This window comes from Oncorhynchus nerka, linkage group LG25 (genome assembly GCF_034236695.1).
Source record: "Oncorhynchus nerka isolate Pitt River linkage group LG25, Oner_Uvic_2.0, whole genome shotgun sequence".
NCBI lineage: Eukaryota > Metazoa > Chordata > Actinopteri > Salmoniformes > Salmonidae > Oncorhynchus > Oncorhynchus nerka.
Genome location: NC_088420.1, coordinates 21,013,996 through 21,027,344, shown reverse-complemented (window position 1 = coordinate 21,027,344; position 13,349 = coordinate 21,013,996). Strand labels below are relative to the sequence as shown.

Sequence of the window (13,349 nt, the reverse complement as noted above, 5' to 3'; positions counted from 1 at the left end):
TTTTCCCTTACTCCTGAATACCAGTTTTAATTGAATAAGACCGTCATTCACAATGACAAACAAAACACACACACACAGAGCAAAAGCAGCAAGAAATAAAATGTAGGAATACTTCCTCCTGATAAAATTAGCATTCAAAGAATTGATGATAAAAAAGGTTATCAATAATTAAATTAAGAAAGCGTATGTTTAAAGAGCAGGTTTTTCCCTGATTTGTGCATTCATAAATACAGTTTGTGTGTGCTGTGTTGAGGCACCATCTCGCTGCTCTCTCCTTGTACACGGCTAGAAACACCGGGTATTCTTGCCTTTGCTCCGCCCCGCTGACGACAGACAACCGCTGGTCTTGGGACGTCGTGAAGACATTACTTATTCGGATGCTGCTCAAAGAAAACAAAAAGATGGAAACAACCATTTGTGTGGTAAGGATAATCGTCGAGGGCAATGGGATGTTCAGTGGATGTACTATGGATGTGTTTGGGACAAAATATTCCAGTGATTATCATCACTGAACAGGTCCCATTTGTCTGGATTTGACAGAGTTACCCTACTTCGCAATAGCCAGAAATCAGTGGTTCTTGGTGCTAGGCTATCTGAGGTTAGAGACCTGTTTTCAGGGAGTATGCTATGAGCAGGCAGAGTGTAGTGTATTGTGCAGTAGTGTACATACCGCAGCGTTCAGGGCTTGTTCCAGGTCCTCAATGATGTCCTGCTCGTCCTCCAGCCCCACAGACAGACGTATCAGTGTGTCACTGATCCCTAGGGCAGCCCTATCACTCTCTGGAACAGACGCATGGGTCATTATCGCCCTGAGAGGGAAAGAAAAGGGAAATCGCTAAATATGAAAAAATAATAATTATATTGGCACTGTTTAAACAGTTGGTTTCAAAACTTCAAAAAGTTATATATATAGAGAGAGAGAGAAATACAATATTTATTCTTGACCACTGCTGCCCCCGTGTGGCATTATTGTTCAAAAGTGAGGCAATCAAAGTACTTTATATTTTGATATTACAAGTACATTTTTGGGTCAGCTGACAACATTTTAAATCTCGATATCATAGCAATTACAATATTACGATTGTTGATGATATGTAGGAATACTTACGGATGCTCTGCCAAACTTTCATAACCGCCAAGGCTTTCGGCAAGTGCGAACAACTGAAATAAAGAACAGCACAAAATGTTATTCCTGTGTCCATCTGTGATTGAATTCACAACACATACTGTAGTAAAATACAATGATGCCTCATACTATAGAGGTGAACCATGCAGTTTCTTTTCCCACTGTTCTTTCCACCATAGTTCCGACAACTACGGTGTACGCAGCGTAACCAGACAAGTCCAGTAGAGATAGTCTTCGCATTATATTGTGAATCAGAAGTGAGCGTCTCAATTCTGTAATCACCTTGAGGCTGCTGAGGAAGGTGGTGGCATTCTCCAGTTTTCCCTTTATGTAAAAGGTGATCATCCCTGGGCAGCCTGTGCACTGTCTCTTCATCAGCTCGTGCTGGGGGTGGGAGGGTAAGCCTACAGAGTGAAGGGGGAATAAGAGGAAAACCAGTCGACTGTTAAATCCTTTAACCACCGGGTGCGGTCGACTCAAGCGCAGAGAATAAGAGTAACTGGAGAGGCCATGTGCTGTGTTTAACTATACATGTGCTTCTACTGGCCCAGAGAATTACCAAAGTGAATGCATTGTCCACATTTTTGTTACATCACCTATTTGCCCAGAAAGCAGGTCACGTTAAAGGAAAGGGTGGGAAACCTAGTCAGTTGTACAACAATGCATTCAACTGAAATGGGTCTTCCGCATTTAACCAAACTCCACTGAATCAGTTAAAACATGCGTGTTATGCAATATACAGAAGTACTACAGTTTGACATCCACAGAGAACCCCCCCGTCACCTGGAAAGATGACTCTGTCCACCCTGGGGTCAGCTTCCAGGAACTTGGCCACCGCCAGGGCATTCTTGAAGTGCTGCCTCATGCGCAGGTGCAGGGTCTTCAGGCCACGGTTACACAGGTAGCAGTCAAAGGGGGACGGTACGGCTCCCAGGGCTTGTCAGGGTACAGTAAGGAAGAACAATGCGTTACACAACAATCAGCCCCTCAAACAAAGAATAAACAAGGGTAACACACAAAGCCTTCTTTATCAGTGGTTTATAATTGGTGGAAAGCCCTGGCATCATGAGCATGTGTGGGTATTTGATGGACAAAAGTAAGTCACAAAAATGTAGCAACTGCTTCACAGTGAAGTTCAAGTGCTTCAATCATAGGCAAAAAAATGTGGCGGGTGTCAGCTTAGCATGCATAGATTTTATCCAGTTGCCATTGATCCATCTCTCACCATTCTGAAGGAACTTCAGTCGGTCATACAGGTCCTCATTATTCACAGACACCAGGCCCATTACAACGTCACTGTGACCTGTCAATCAAATAAGATTTTTTTTAAACTCCCATGTAAACTGATTTTATTTGTGTGGAAATTATCTTCAGTCAACATCAATGAACAGACAGAATGAACCTACCATTCATGTACTTAGTAGCTGAATACATGCAGATGTCTGCTCCGAGGTCCAAGGGGCGCTAAAGAGCAAGAGAAATCAATGACACTATGAACTGGTCTGTGAAGAGGAAATGACTGGATGAGCGTGAAATGAAGGAACACATCCATTTTAATTCAGTTCACTAAGGTTTTCATTTCCAACGGTCCCTGGGCTGAACCAACAATCTAGTTACATAACCAACAATCTAGTTACATAACCAACAACGCATACAGGGCAGGATAAGAATTGTTACATACCTGGAAGTAGGCTGACATAAAAGTGTTGTCCACAACCACCACGGTATCCTTGTTGTGTTGGTGGACCACAGCTGCACAGGCCTGGATATCCACCACCTTCATGGTAGGGTTGGTGGGAGTCTCAAGCCATACTAACTACATGAAGATAGAAAATAAAAGAGAAACCCTTCAGAATTTCATGAACAAATTAGTTTGAGTGGAAAGTAATACAGTATACAGTGGGGCAAAGAAGTATTTAGTCAGCCACCAATTGGGCAAATTTTCCCACTTAAAAAGATGAGGCCTGTAATTTTCATCATAGGTACACTTCAACTAAGCATGACAAAATGAGGGGGAAAAAAATCCAGAAAAATCACATTGTAGGATTTTTAATGAATTTATTTGCAAATTATGGTGGAAAATAAGTACTGGCTGACTAAATACCCTTTTGCCCCACTGTATATCAATCATATACAGTATCTAGCCTTGTAGTAGCAGGTGTCATTTGAGTTTCATAGTTTTGGCTCCTAATCAAAAAAGTACAGCTATAAGATCTAGGTATTAAACTATGGCCATGCATGGACAGGAGAGAAAAGTCACAGTGAAGTTTCTCTTTGATGATGCCATGACTCATGGAAAAGCTCAGGGTGGAGCACTTAACATGAAGAACAAAAGCGAAATGCTAGTGCTGAATGACATCTATTCTCACACCAACAGCCTGGAAACCTGAAACCTGGGTTCTTTCAAACTTTAGATTAAGGTGAAAATAAATCAATAGAATAAGGTAACTAAGCAGACTTAGAATTCCACTTACCTTTGTGTTTGGCTTAAGAACGGCCTGGAGCAACTCGATTTTGGTACAATCAGCAAAGGAGACATCCAAGCCAAATTCTGTAGCAATCTTCCGGAAGTAACGATTGGTGCCTGTAGAGAAAAAGGAATACCATTTCATGGATGTCATAAGGTGAAAGCACCAATTTGTAAGTCGCTCTGGATAAGAGCGTCTGCTAAATGACTTAAATGTAAATGTCATGGTAATGGCTGTATGCATCAAACCATACTTACAAATACAGTTGAAGTCAGAAGTTTACATACACCGTAGCCAAATACATTTAAACAATCCCTGACATTTAATCCTAGTAAAACTTCCCTGTCTTAGATCAGTTAGGGTCACCACTTTATTTTAAGAACGTGAAATGTCAGAATAATAGCATAGAGAATGATTTATTTCAGCTTTTATTTCTTTCATCACATTCCCAGTGGGTCAGAAGTTTACATACACTCAATTAGTATTTGGTAGCCTTGCCTTTAAATTGTTTAACTTGGGTCAAACATTTTGGATAGCCTTCCACAGCTTCCTACAATAAATTGGGTGAATTTTGGCCCATTCCTCCTTGCTCACACACGCTTTTTCAGTTCTGCCAACAAATATTCTATAGGATTGAGGTCAGGGCTTTGTGATGGCCACTCCAAAACATAGACTTTGTTGTCCTTAAGCCATTTTGCCACAACTTTGGAAGTATGCTTGGGGTCATTGTCCATTTGGAAGACCCATTTGCGACCAAGCTTTAACTTCCTGACTGATGTCTTGAGATGTTACTTCAATATATCCACATAATTTTCCTTCCTCGTGAAGCCATCTGTTTTGTGAAGTGCACCAGTCCCTCCTGCAGCAAAGCACCCCCACAACATGATGCTGCCACCCCCATGCTTCACGGTTGGGATGGTGTTCTTCAGCTTGCAAGCCTCACCCTTTCCACTCCAAACATAACGATGATCATTATGGCCAAACAGTTCCATTTCATGGCTTTTTTATGGCGGTTTTGGAGCAGTGGCTTCTTCCTTGCTGAGCAGCCTTTCAGGTTATGTTGATATAGGACCCGTTTTACTGTGGATATAGATACTTTTGTACCCGTTTCCTCCTGTATCTTCACAAGGTCCTTTGCTGTTGTTCTGGGATTGAGTTGCACTTTTCGCACCAAAGTACTTTCATCTCTAGGAGACAGAACGAGTCTCCTTCCCGAGCGGCATGACGGCTGCGTGGTCCCATGGTGTTTATACTTGCATACTATTGTTTGTACAGATGAATGTGGTACCTTCAGGCATTTGGAAATTGCTCCCAAGGATGAACCCGACTTGTGGAGGTCTACAAAAAAAAAGTTTCTCTGAAGTCTTGGCTGATTTATTTTGATTTTCTCATGATGTCAAGCAAAGAGGCACTGAGTTTGAAGGTAGGCCTTTAAATACATACATATGTACACCTTCAATTGACACAAATTCTGTCAATTAGCCTATCAGAAGCTTCTAAAGACATTACATCATTCTCTGGAATTTTCCAAGCTGTTTAAAGGCACAGTCAACTGAGTGTATGTAAACTTCTGACCCACCGGAATTGTGATACAGTGAATTATAAGTAAATAATCTGTCTGTAAACAATTGTTGGAAAAATTACTTGTGTCACGCACAAAGTAGATGTCCTAACCAACTTGCCAAAACTATAGTTTGTTAACAAGAAATGTGTAGAGTGGTTGAAAAACAAGTTAATGACTCCAACCTAAGTGTATGTAAACTTCCGACTTCAACTGTATGTGTGTACTCTTTCACTGGCAACATTTGTCTACCTTTTGGTAATTCTCCAGACAGTTTTACAGACACTTTGGGCCATGTCTTACCTCCATATACGTCACTCATGCAGACAACACCATCTCCAGCTTTCAGCATGTGAGTGATGGTCATAGTCGCAGCCAGCCCAGAAGCAAGAGCAAAACCTACAGAAAATTCCCAGTTAAGAATACATTCTCTTCAAGTTGTAAACAGGAGTCTCGTTAAATGTATAGCGGTATTTTCTACCTGTAAGCTATAGGCCTACATTCTCTAACCTGTTATATTTTATTAGATACAAATTCATGAGGTAGTTGTCAGACATGAACACTTACAATACTTTGCTCCATCCAAAGCAGCAACAGCTTTTTCCAGACAGTTTCTAGTAGGGTTTCCACTCCGACTGTACTCAAAACCCTGATGAAGACAACATTCCACATTCAGAGAGCCCACATTTACCACATCTTTCATAAATAAACAGATGCTGATACTGCTGATCATCTGGCTATTAATTATTCGTTAAATGTAATGCCAATCGTTAACACTTTCAGTATTCATCAAAAATAGGTCATTTCCCATAACTGTAAGACATTGTGCAACCAACAGTCTGACTTGTGAATAAGTGCAAAATGAGCCAAGCTCGTTCTGGGCAGGAAAAGATGCTACAAAAGACAGTACATTGCTACTACAGTATGTCATACAAATTAATATTTAATTAACCCTGAAAATTCGTTTAACCTGACCGGTTCAGTATACCGTCCAGACCGGTATGACACCCCATGCTGAACGAACGCCTCTCGATACCAGACACCTAGGTTATTGCTGGCCTTGGCTACTGTTAAACTAGCCCTACATATGTCGTACGGCGTCCTATATAGGGTTACTGCTAGACATTAACTATCTAGATACAGTACATAGGGGAAAAAATCTTGCTGGATATACAATGATTATAGCTACTATCATTTCAGGTCATAATAAACATTCAAAACATTTCAGATTTGTCCCGCAGGTAACTCCTACTACAGTTCCCCTACGGTCTTTACGTTAGCCAAATGGTATACATTAGGTAACTTACAGCATGATCTCCAGGTCCATACTGCTTGAACGTGGTGGACAGAGAAATAGGTGGTACCACCGCCATAGATTTCCATTGCTCAGGTTCCTGACCAACGTGGATCGCCTCTGTTGCGAAAGATTTGAACTGCACTCGGAACCCGGCAGGCAAGTCGTTCTGTTGGTGTTTTGAAGCCATGATACAAATCAAGTCCGGTTACATGAGAGTAATTTACAGGATGAATAACCTAAATGGAAACTGAACTGTGAATAAGCAGCGACTTGTAATACCCTTATAATGTCTAGCCCAATCACAGCCTCTCTATAAGGGCAGGATACCACCGATTGGTGTTTCAAAAGGGGAGTCCCGTACCACGTCACCCGTATTTGCACGTGGTTTATTTGATTTTGTTGCTGGCAGGATTTTTTATTAATTTTTGTATTAACACATATCAACAAACAAGAGGAATAGTCACATGTTAACAAGCATACAAACTATTTACATTGCCAGGAATCCTAAACAAACAAATCATATTCATTAATAATACAAGTTTTAATTGTCTTTTTGTTTTTAATTTTAGTTAAAGTGGTGCCATATTGTTTAAACTAATTTATAAAGTGAAAAAAGTTAGGTTTTGAATTAGACCATTTGCATTTGTGAATATGAAATTTACCTAGTATTATTAGCAGTTGAATTAAATATACTACATCTGTATCTATGTCAGAATTTCTGAAATAAATCATTATATCAAAACCATTAAATAGTACAACCGGTCCTATTTTTTTGTAACAAAATTCTGTATGTCAATCCAAAATATTCTACTATAAATACAGGCAAAAAACAAATGCAAAATGGTCTCCTTCTCCATTCCACAGAAATAAGAGTTATATTCAATATTCAGCTTGAATCTTTCCAAAACATGTTTCACTGGATAAATTATATGTAACATTTTAAATTAAACTTCCTTTACTTTGTTACTGATACAATATTTGTTCACAATTTTCCATGCTTTCCCCATTGTATATCACCATAGATATTTGACCAAAAGAATCTTGCTGAGGGAATTGTAGTAACAAACAATATCCATAATCTGTTTATTACTGCATTTATCTTTGATGTTAATATTGACAATTAATATATTTTAATGTAAATCTGTTACTTACATCAACCACAGAGGAATTTAAAAAGAGATAGAACCCCCCTTAAAATCGCATCAAAAACAATTGCATATTCTTTCAGGGTTATTGGAATTGTAAACTTTTCAAGAAATTCCCAATATGAGAGTAGATATCCATCCTTATTCAGTAACTGACCAACCAAAATAATTTTATTTTCAAACCAGTTATGAAAAAAAGAGACTCATTTTTAAATCGTATATCTTTGTTGTTCCATAAAAAGTATCTGTGAGGGGAAAAATTGTAACCTTATCTTTAATTGGGATACCATAAACTTCCTGTAAAACACAATCCTTGAGTGGATTTTTTTTATTTTACCTTTATTTAACTAGGCAAGTCAGTTAAGAACAAATTTTCAATGACGGCCTAGGAACAGTGGGTTAACTGCCTGTTCAGGGGCAGAACGACAGATTTGTACCTTGTCAGCTCGGGGGTTTGAACTTGCAACCTTCCGGTTACTAGTTCAACGCTCGAACCACTAGGCTACCCTGCCGACTGAGTTATTGATATTATTTTTCAAACCTTAAAGTCTTCAATACAGGAAACTGCTTTAGAAACCTCATTCCTGTCTCTTAAAAATATGGTGGTATTGTAAGGATTTAGGATTAATGCATTTTAAACCCGCTACCATATTACTTAAGATTGAATTGTTTGAACAACAGCTGCTTTGTCTTTATCTGTGTGTGTGACAAGAACGGAGTAACATGGTGTGACTTGCATGTTGCAAAGCGGTGTACTGTTTGCTACATTTGCCTTGCCTGTCTGTGTGTGTGGCAATATTGAGCACATGGTGTGACTTGCTGCATGTTACAAAGTTGTGGTAATCAGGTATAGGGAGGGGTGGTCATCACGAGGTTTAACTGAGATGGAAAAATACTGAACACAATAGCAGGAACTGAGCAACTGTTACAACTAGGGTGTGATACCAGAACAGTGAGAATCTATACAGAGGGTGGACTCCAAGAAGCGCCAAGAGACTAGGACTAGTCTGAGCGCCTGCGATAGGCTGAGCAAGTCTAAACCACGCTCAGCCTCTACTGTGATAGGCCAAGAGACGGGTTGGAACTATGTCTATCACAGTATAAGAAAAACTGTTTACGTACATCCTGTCAGTTCTCTACTTGCCCTGCGTGGTGATACAGTGAACCCATATATACGAAAATTGCATTTACCATTTATTGCTCACTTAATAAAAAGCAGGCATAGAATAAAATCTGTGACTTAAGTCTTCTACTTGTCCTGATACCGGATTCGAAAGACGCAGCCTTTAACAGTATCATCAGCCAGTTGACATAGTTTAAATTCCTTGCCAAGTGCTGAAACACCTTGAAAATTCCCTTTCTTGATATGAAGAGCCATAATTTGAGTAACCAATCAAAATAAAAATGGACTAATTGGGCAGCCCTGCCTAATGCCACGGCCAATATCAAATCTTTGGGATGTCCCATGAGCTCATTTAACAGAGCTAGTACAACCACCATATAAAGTTTGGACTGCTTTAAAAAAAAAATCAACAAACCCCAAAAAACTTATTGCTTTGAACAAACTCATGTTCTACAGTGTCAAAAGCTTTATAAAAATCAACAAACATAAGAAAACTATCATCAAGGATGAGGTCATTATAGTCAATCTTATCTAAGATCAACCTGATGTTATTACTAATGTGTCGACCATGCATAAAACCAGATTGTTCTTCATCAATTATATGATGAAAGCCTTGTTTCAACCTCTTAGCAAATACAAGGGCAAATAATTTCCCATCATTAATCAACAGGCTAATGGGTCTCCAGTTGTCTATATAAAGAGTATCCTTATTAGGTTTGGGAATCAAAGTAATTACACCTTTCTTTAAGGAAGCCAGTAACTCCCCTTTTTCTATTGATTCTTGAAACATAGCAAGAATAAAAGGAATCAATTTATCATTGAATGCTTTATAAAACTCGCTTATTAAACCATAATTTCCAGGGGACCTATTGTCCTTAAGGCTTTTAATACAGTCTTTTATCTCAATTTCTGATAACTCATCATCACAAAAATCCCTGAAATAATTATCTATCTTCTTAGCAATGTTTGCTACATTGTCTAAGAAAAGATCCATATTGGAAGTTGGCTGGGCTGATGTATACAGATTCTGCAAAAGGTGGCGCTACAAAGTATTAACTTAAGGGGGCTGAATAATTTTGCACGCCCAATTTATCAGTTTTTGAATTGTTAAAAAAGTTTGAAATATCCAATAAATGTCGTTCCACTTCATGATTGTGTCCCACTTGTTGTTGATTCTTCACAAAAAAAATACAGTTTTATATCTTTATGTTTGAAGCCTGAAATGTGGCAAAAGGTCGCAAAGTTCAAGGGGGGCGAATACTTTCGCAAGGCACTGTACATCTTTGGTACTCCATGTTAACATAATCTTTTCTGGGTTCTTATGTCTCCAAATATCTAGAACACCTAACCGTAGACATATAATCCTTATTTCACAAACATAACTGCTATCCTTAGGAGGCATCTATCTAGACTATCATGTAATACTGTATTAAAATCTCCACCCCATATTACTATGGCCAATGGAAATTTAGACATAATTTTACTTATTTTCCTCTCAATGTCTCTAAATAAAATACAGTTACTTGACTTGTTATTGGAAGCATTTACAACAATGAATTGAACGTGGTTGACATCTACCAATAGTATAATCCATCTCCCTGTATTATCTGCTTCAAGACTCAATATATGACCCTTAAAGTTGCCTTTAAAAATAACGACATCTGCTGACCGATTAGTACCAAATGAAAACCAAATATCATTCCCCATTGACACTTCCAAAACGCAGTATCTGTGGAACAGGCATGAGTTTATTGAATTAAATAAAAGTCGGCACTCTTACCCCTACACTTAGCCTTACAATACACAAATAAAGATTTCCTTTTCAAAATATTACGGATTCCCCTGGCATTAATAGAAAAAACAGAAATGGACATTTACTATCACAGTGACTATATGAAGAATATTCAACTTGTATACGTTCACATGAATCGGGTTCTCACAAAAATAAAAGTTCTTACTAGTTACAAATAAAAACAGTCCTTTGCACCACTCAAGTGGTTGACCTAAATTATATTTATATATATTTTTATACAATTGCAAATAACATTGTACCATAGATTGGTAAAAACGAATAGCCATCAAGCTAACATTAAGTGTCATTGCGAATTTCCCTGCCATAAAAAAAATAGATATAAACTCAGTCCTGCACAACTCACTTGATAAGTCCAGCTGTCAACAAGCTAGGCGTCAGCGTGAATTTCCCTTCCATTATCAAAAGCCTTAGCTCCCGCAAAGTATGTACGTTTCCCTCCCTTCCTTGCTCTCTCAATCATCTGCCACAGACGATTCCGAGCTTCTTTGTCAAATGCTGTCAGATCCTCCTTGAACCCCAGGTTGTTATTCTTTAAATAGTCATTTTTCTTTGCACTTTTCCATGTCATATCCCTCGCTGTCCTGGAGATGAATCTCATGATCACTGGTCGTGGTGGCTGGTTGTTTTCCCCATCTCTCAGCCTACCCAGGCGGTGCACTACATCCAGAGAACCTGCAACATTTCGCTCCTCCTCCGAGACTATTGCCCTGCAAAATGTCCTTCACTCTTGCTTTGATGTTCTCGGCAGATTTTTCTGCTATTCCATAAATTCGAAGATTCCATCTCCGACTATACCGGTCATTCTCATTTATCCTTGACTCCATTTCAGTGAGTTTCTTCTCCTGCTTTGCAACCTGAATGTTCAATGTTCCGTTCTGCTGCTTCAGAGTTATTACTTCCTCAGCATTGAAATCAATCGATTTCTTCAATAGTGATAGTGTTCTTTTTCATCAAATTCATGATGTCATCTGCGCTCTCTTTGATTTTAGCCGTGAGGATGCGGACGATGTTGTCCTGTAGCTGGCTCATTGATGGTTCACTTCTCAGCTTCTTTGGAAATTGCTCCTTGGTTGGGGTATGAGTCGCATTCACCCCCTTTTTTACACTACAAGCATACGATTGAGTTTCAACAATGCCTCTTTTCTCCTTGGAAGTTTCAACATCCATTATCTCAGCAACAGTTTGGTCATGTCCTGATTGTATGCTACTAGCTATGAAGACGTTAGCAGGCTAACTTAACTACACACGCTGAAACTTTTCGATAGCTAGCTTTTTCGTTAGAAATTGTCAACATATATTTCAATGGTTTGATTAATGACAGAATTATTCAAAATAGCTGCATTGTATGGTTAGATATATATATATAAAAAAATGCAACTGCAGTCTAAAACTATAAACTTTGTGAGAAAACCCTAAAATTGTTCCTCAACTTGAAATGTTACACCCTCTCATGTCGCCATCTTGAGCGCCCCCGCTGGCAGGATTTTCTCTCGCCACGCCAACATTACGTACAATGTAGTTTGTTCATAGTTTGAACATAGTCTAAAATTTACACCACCAGTTGTGTGTATTGAAGACAGTTGTGTGTATTTTTTCCACATACATATTTTCAGTTGAATGTAAAACACGGGAAACAGAAACAGGAGAGTTATTATAACACATTTGTATGTTTGTCTTAGTACATAAAAAGCAACATATTGCAAAAAAATAACAACAATGACACTCCCATTAATGCTATGATGGAGAGTCGAGATGTTGCTGTGATAAAAATAAACGTTTCTCTATCACACAACTATTTCCACTCCTGTGACACAGGGGGAGACAGTGTGCTATGTTGTTCAGTCCCTGTGTTTGTCAAGACAGTTTGACTATAAAAAGTAACATTTCGAAATGTGTAGATCCACAGTCCTTCTAGTATCTGTGCCATTGTAGCGTCTGTGACAGCATGGGCAGCGCTATTGAGGCAATCTCCATTTTGAAGTAGCCCTTAATGTTTGTCACAGTTATTTTGTTGTTGAATGGTAAAGAAGGCAATCTATCCAAGTAAGCATAGACAGGTTCTAATTGATATTGATTGAAAATCAAACAAAAAGGCAAAGAAATTGGTTAAAAGGATTAAAATAGCTAATGAATCCAAAGGTAAATCCACAACAGAAAACCAATATAAGCAGTATTTAGATTTGAAATCTGTATCTCTAGGTGTCTTCCAAGCAGGTATCTATCACCTTTTCTAATTAGCCCATTCATAGACGCTAACTACCTTTAGCTCTATTCATGAAGGTATCTTCTAACCAGGGCATAGCCAGAATAGATTCTAAACCTACACTTGCTTACAGCTACACTGGGATAGGATAGGCTTCCACATGTGTTTGAGCACGCTAGATGGCTAAATAGCACAGGGGGTCACCTCTGACTTCCATTTGTCTTCTTTAAACAAGTGCTGTAACATGGAGATATGGCCGTGTCGGAACCCTAACCCTATAAAGGCATGCAGTAATTTAACCTTTTAATTTGTTATTCTTGTTCTTGCTAATAAGAAAAATATGTTCCTTAGGTTTCCAAAACCGTACTGCAAGGCATGTTATTGTTCAGACCGAACTACTACACAAGAAGATTGAAATACTGCTAGTTATTTAGCAGTTATTCAGTTTTGTCAGTGTAACAGTTGGGATAATGGGACAATTCTGAGTACAACGCCCGATTGAGGTACATTTTCTGAGCCATATCTCCTGCAGGCGCTGTAGTTTCTTAATCTAAACAGGAAGTCTGTCTGACCTCAGTGCAGCTGTAAACAAGTGTGGAGTCGTAATCTATTC

At 38.8% G+C, this 13,349-nt stretch overlaps 1 protein-coding gene across 1 annotated transcript; it reads right to left on the bottom strand.

Moving 5' to 3' along the window:
• On the bottom strand, positions 1–6,721 carry LOC115109183 (cystathionine gamma-lyase-like). Its single transcript, XM_029633839.2, has 12 exons — positions 6,463–6,721; positions 5,723–5,804; positions 5,459–5,554; positions 3,601–3,710; positions 2,808–2,942; positions 2,533–2,590; positions 2,352–2,429; positions 1,910–2,062; positions 1,409–1,530; positions 1,109–1,161; positions 671–809; positions 1–380 (listed from the first exon to the last, which is right to left on the bottom strand). The coding sequence occupies exons 1-12, from the start codon at positions 6,637–6,639 to the stop codon at positions 366–368; spliced, it is 1,218 nt and encodes a 405-aa protein (XP_029489699.1). The 5' UTR covers positions 6,640–6,721; the 3' UTR covers positions 1–365.
• Between the last annotated feature and the right edge of the window lie 6,628 nt (positions 6,722–13,349).

Bases quoted from the DNA above. Each gene is read 5' to 3' on its own strand.
- LOC115109183 (XM_029633839.2), bottom strand. From the start codon at position 6,639: ATGGCTTCAAAACACCAACAGAACGACTTGCCTGCCGGGTTCCGAGTG. The intron at 3,711-5,458 runs GTAAGACATGGC...TTTTCTCTACAG, and splicing joins CATGAGTGACGTATATGGAG to GCACCAATCGTTACTTCCGG. The intron at 2,591-2,807 runs GTATGTAACAAT...CTTGCTCTTTAG, and splicing joins TTATGTCAGCCTACTTCCAG to CGCCCCTTGGACCTCGGAGC.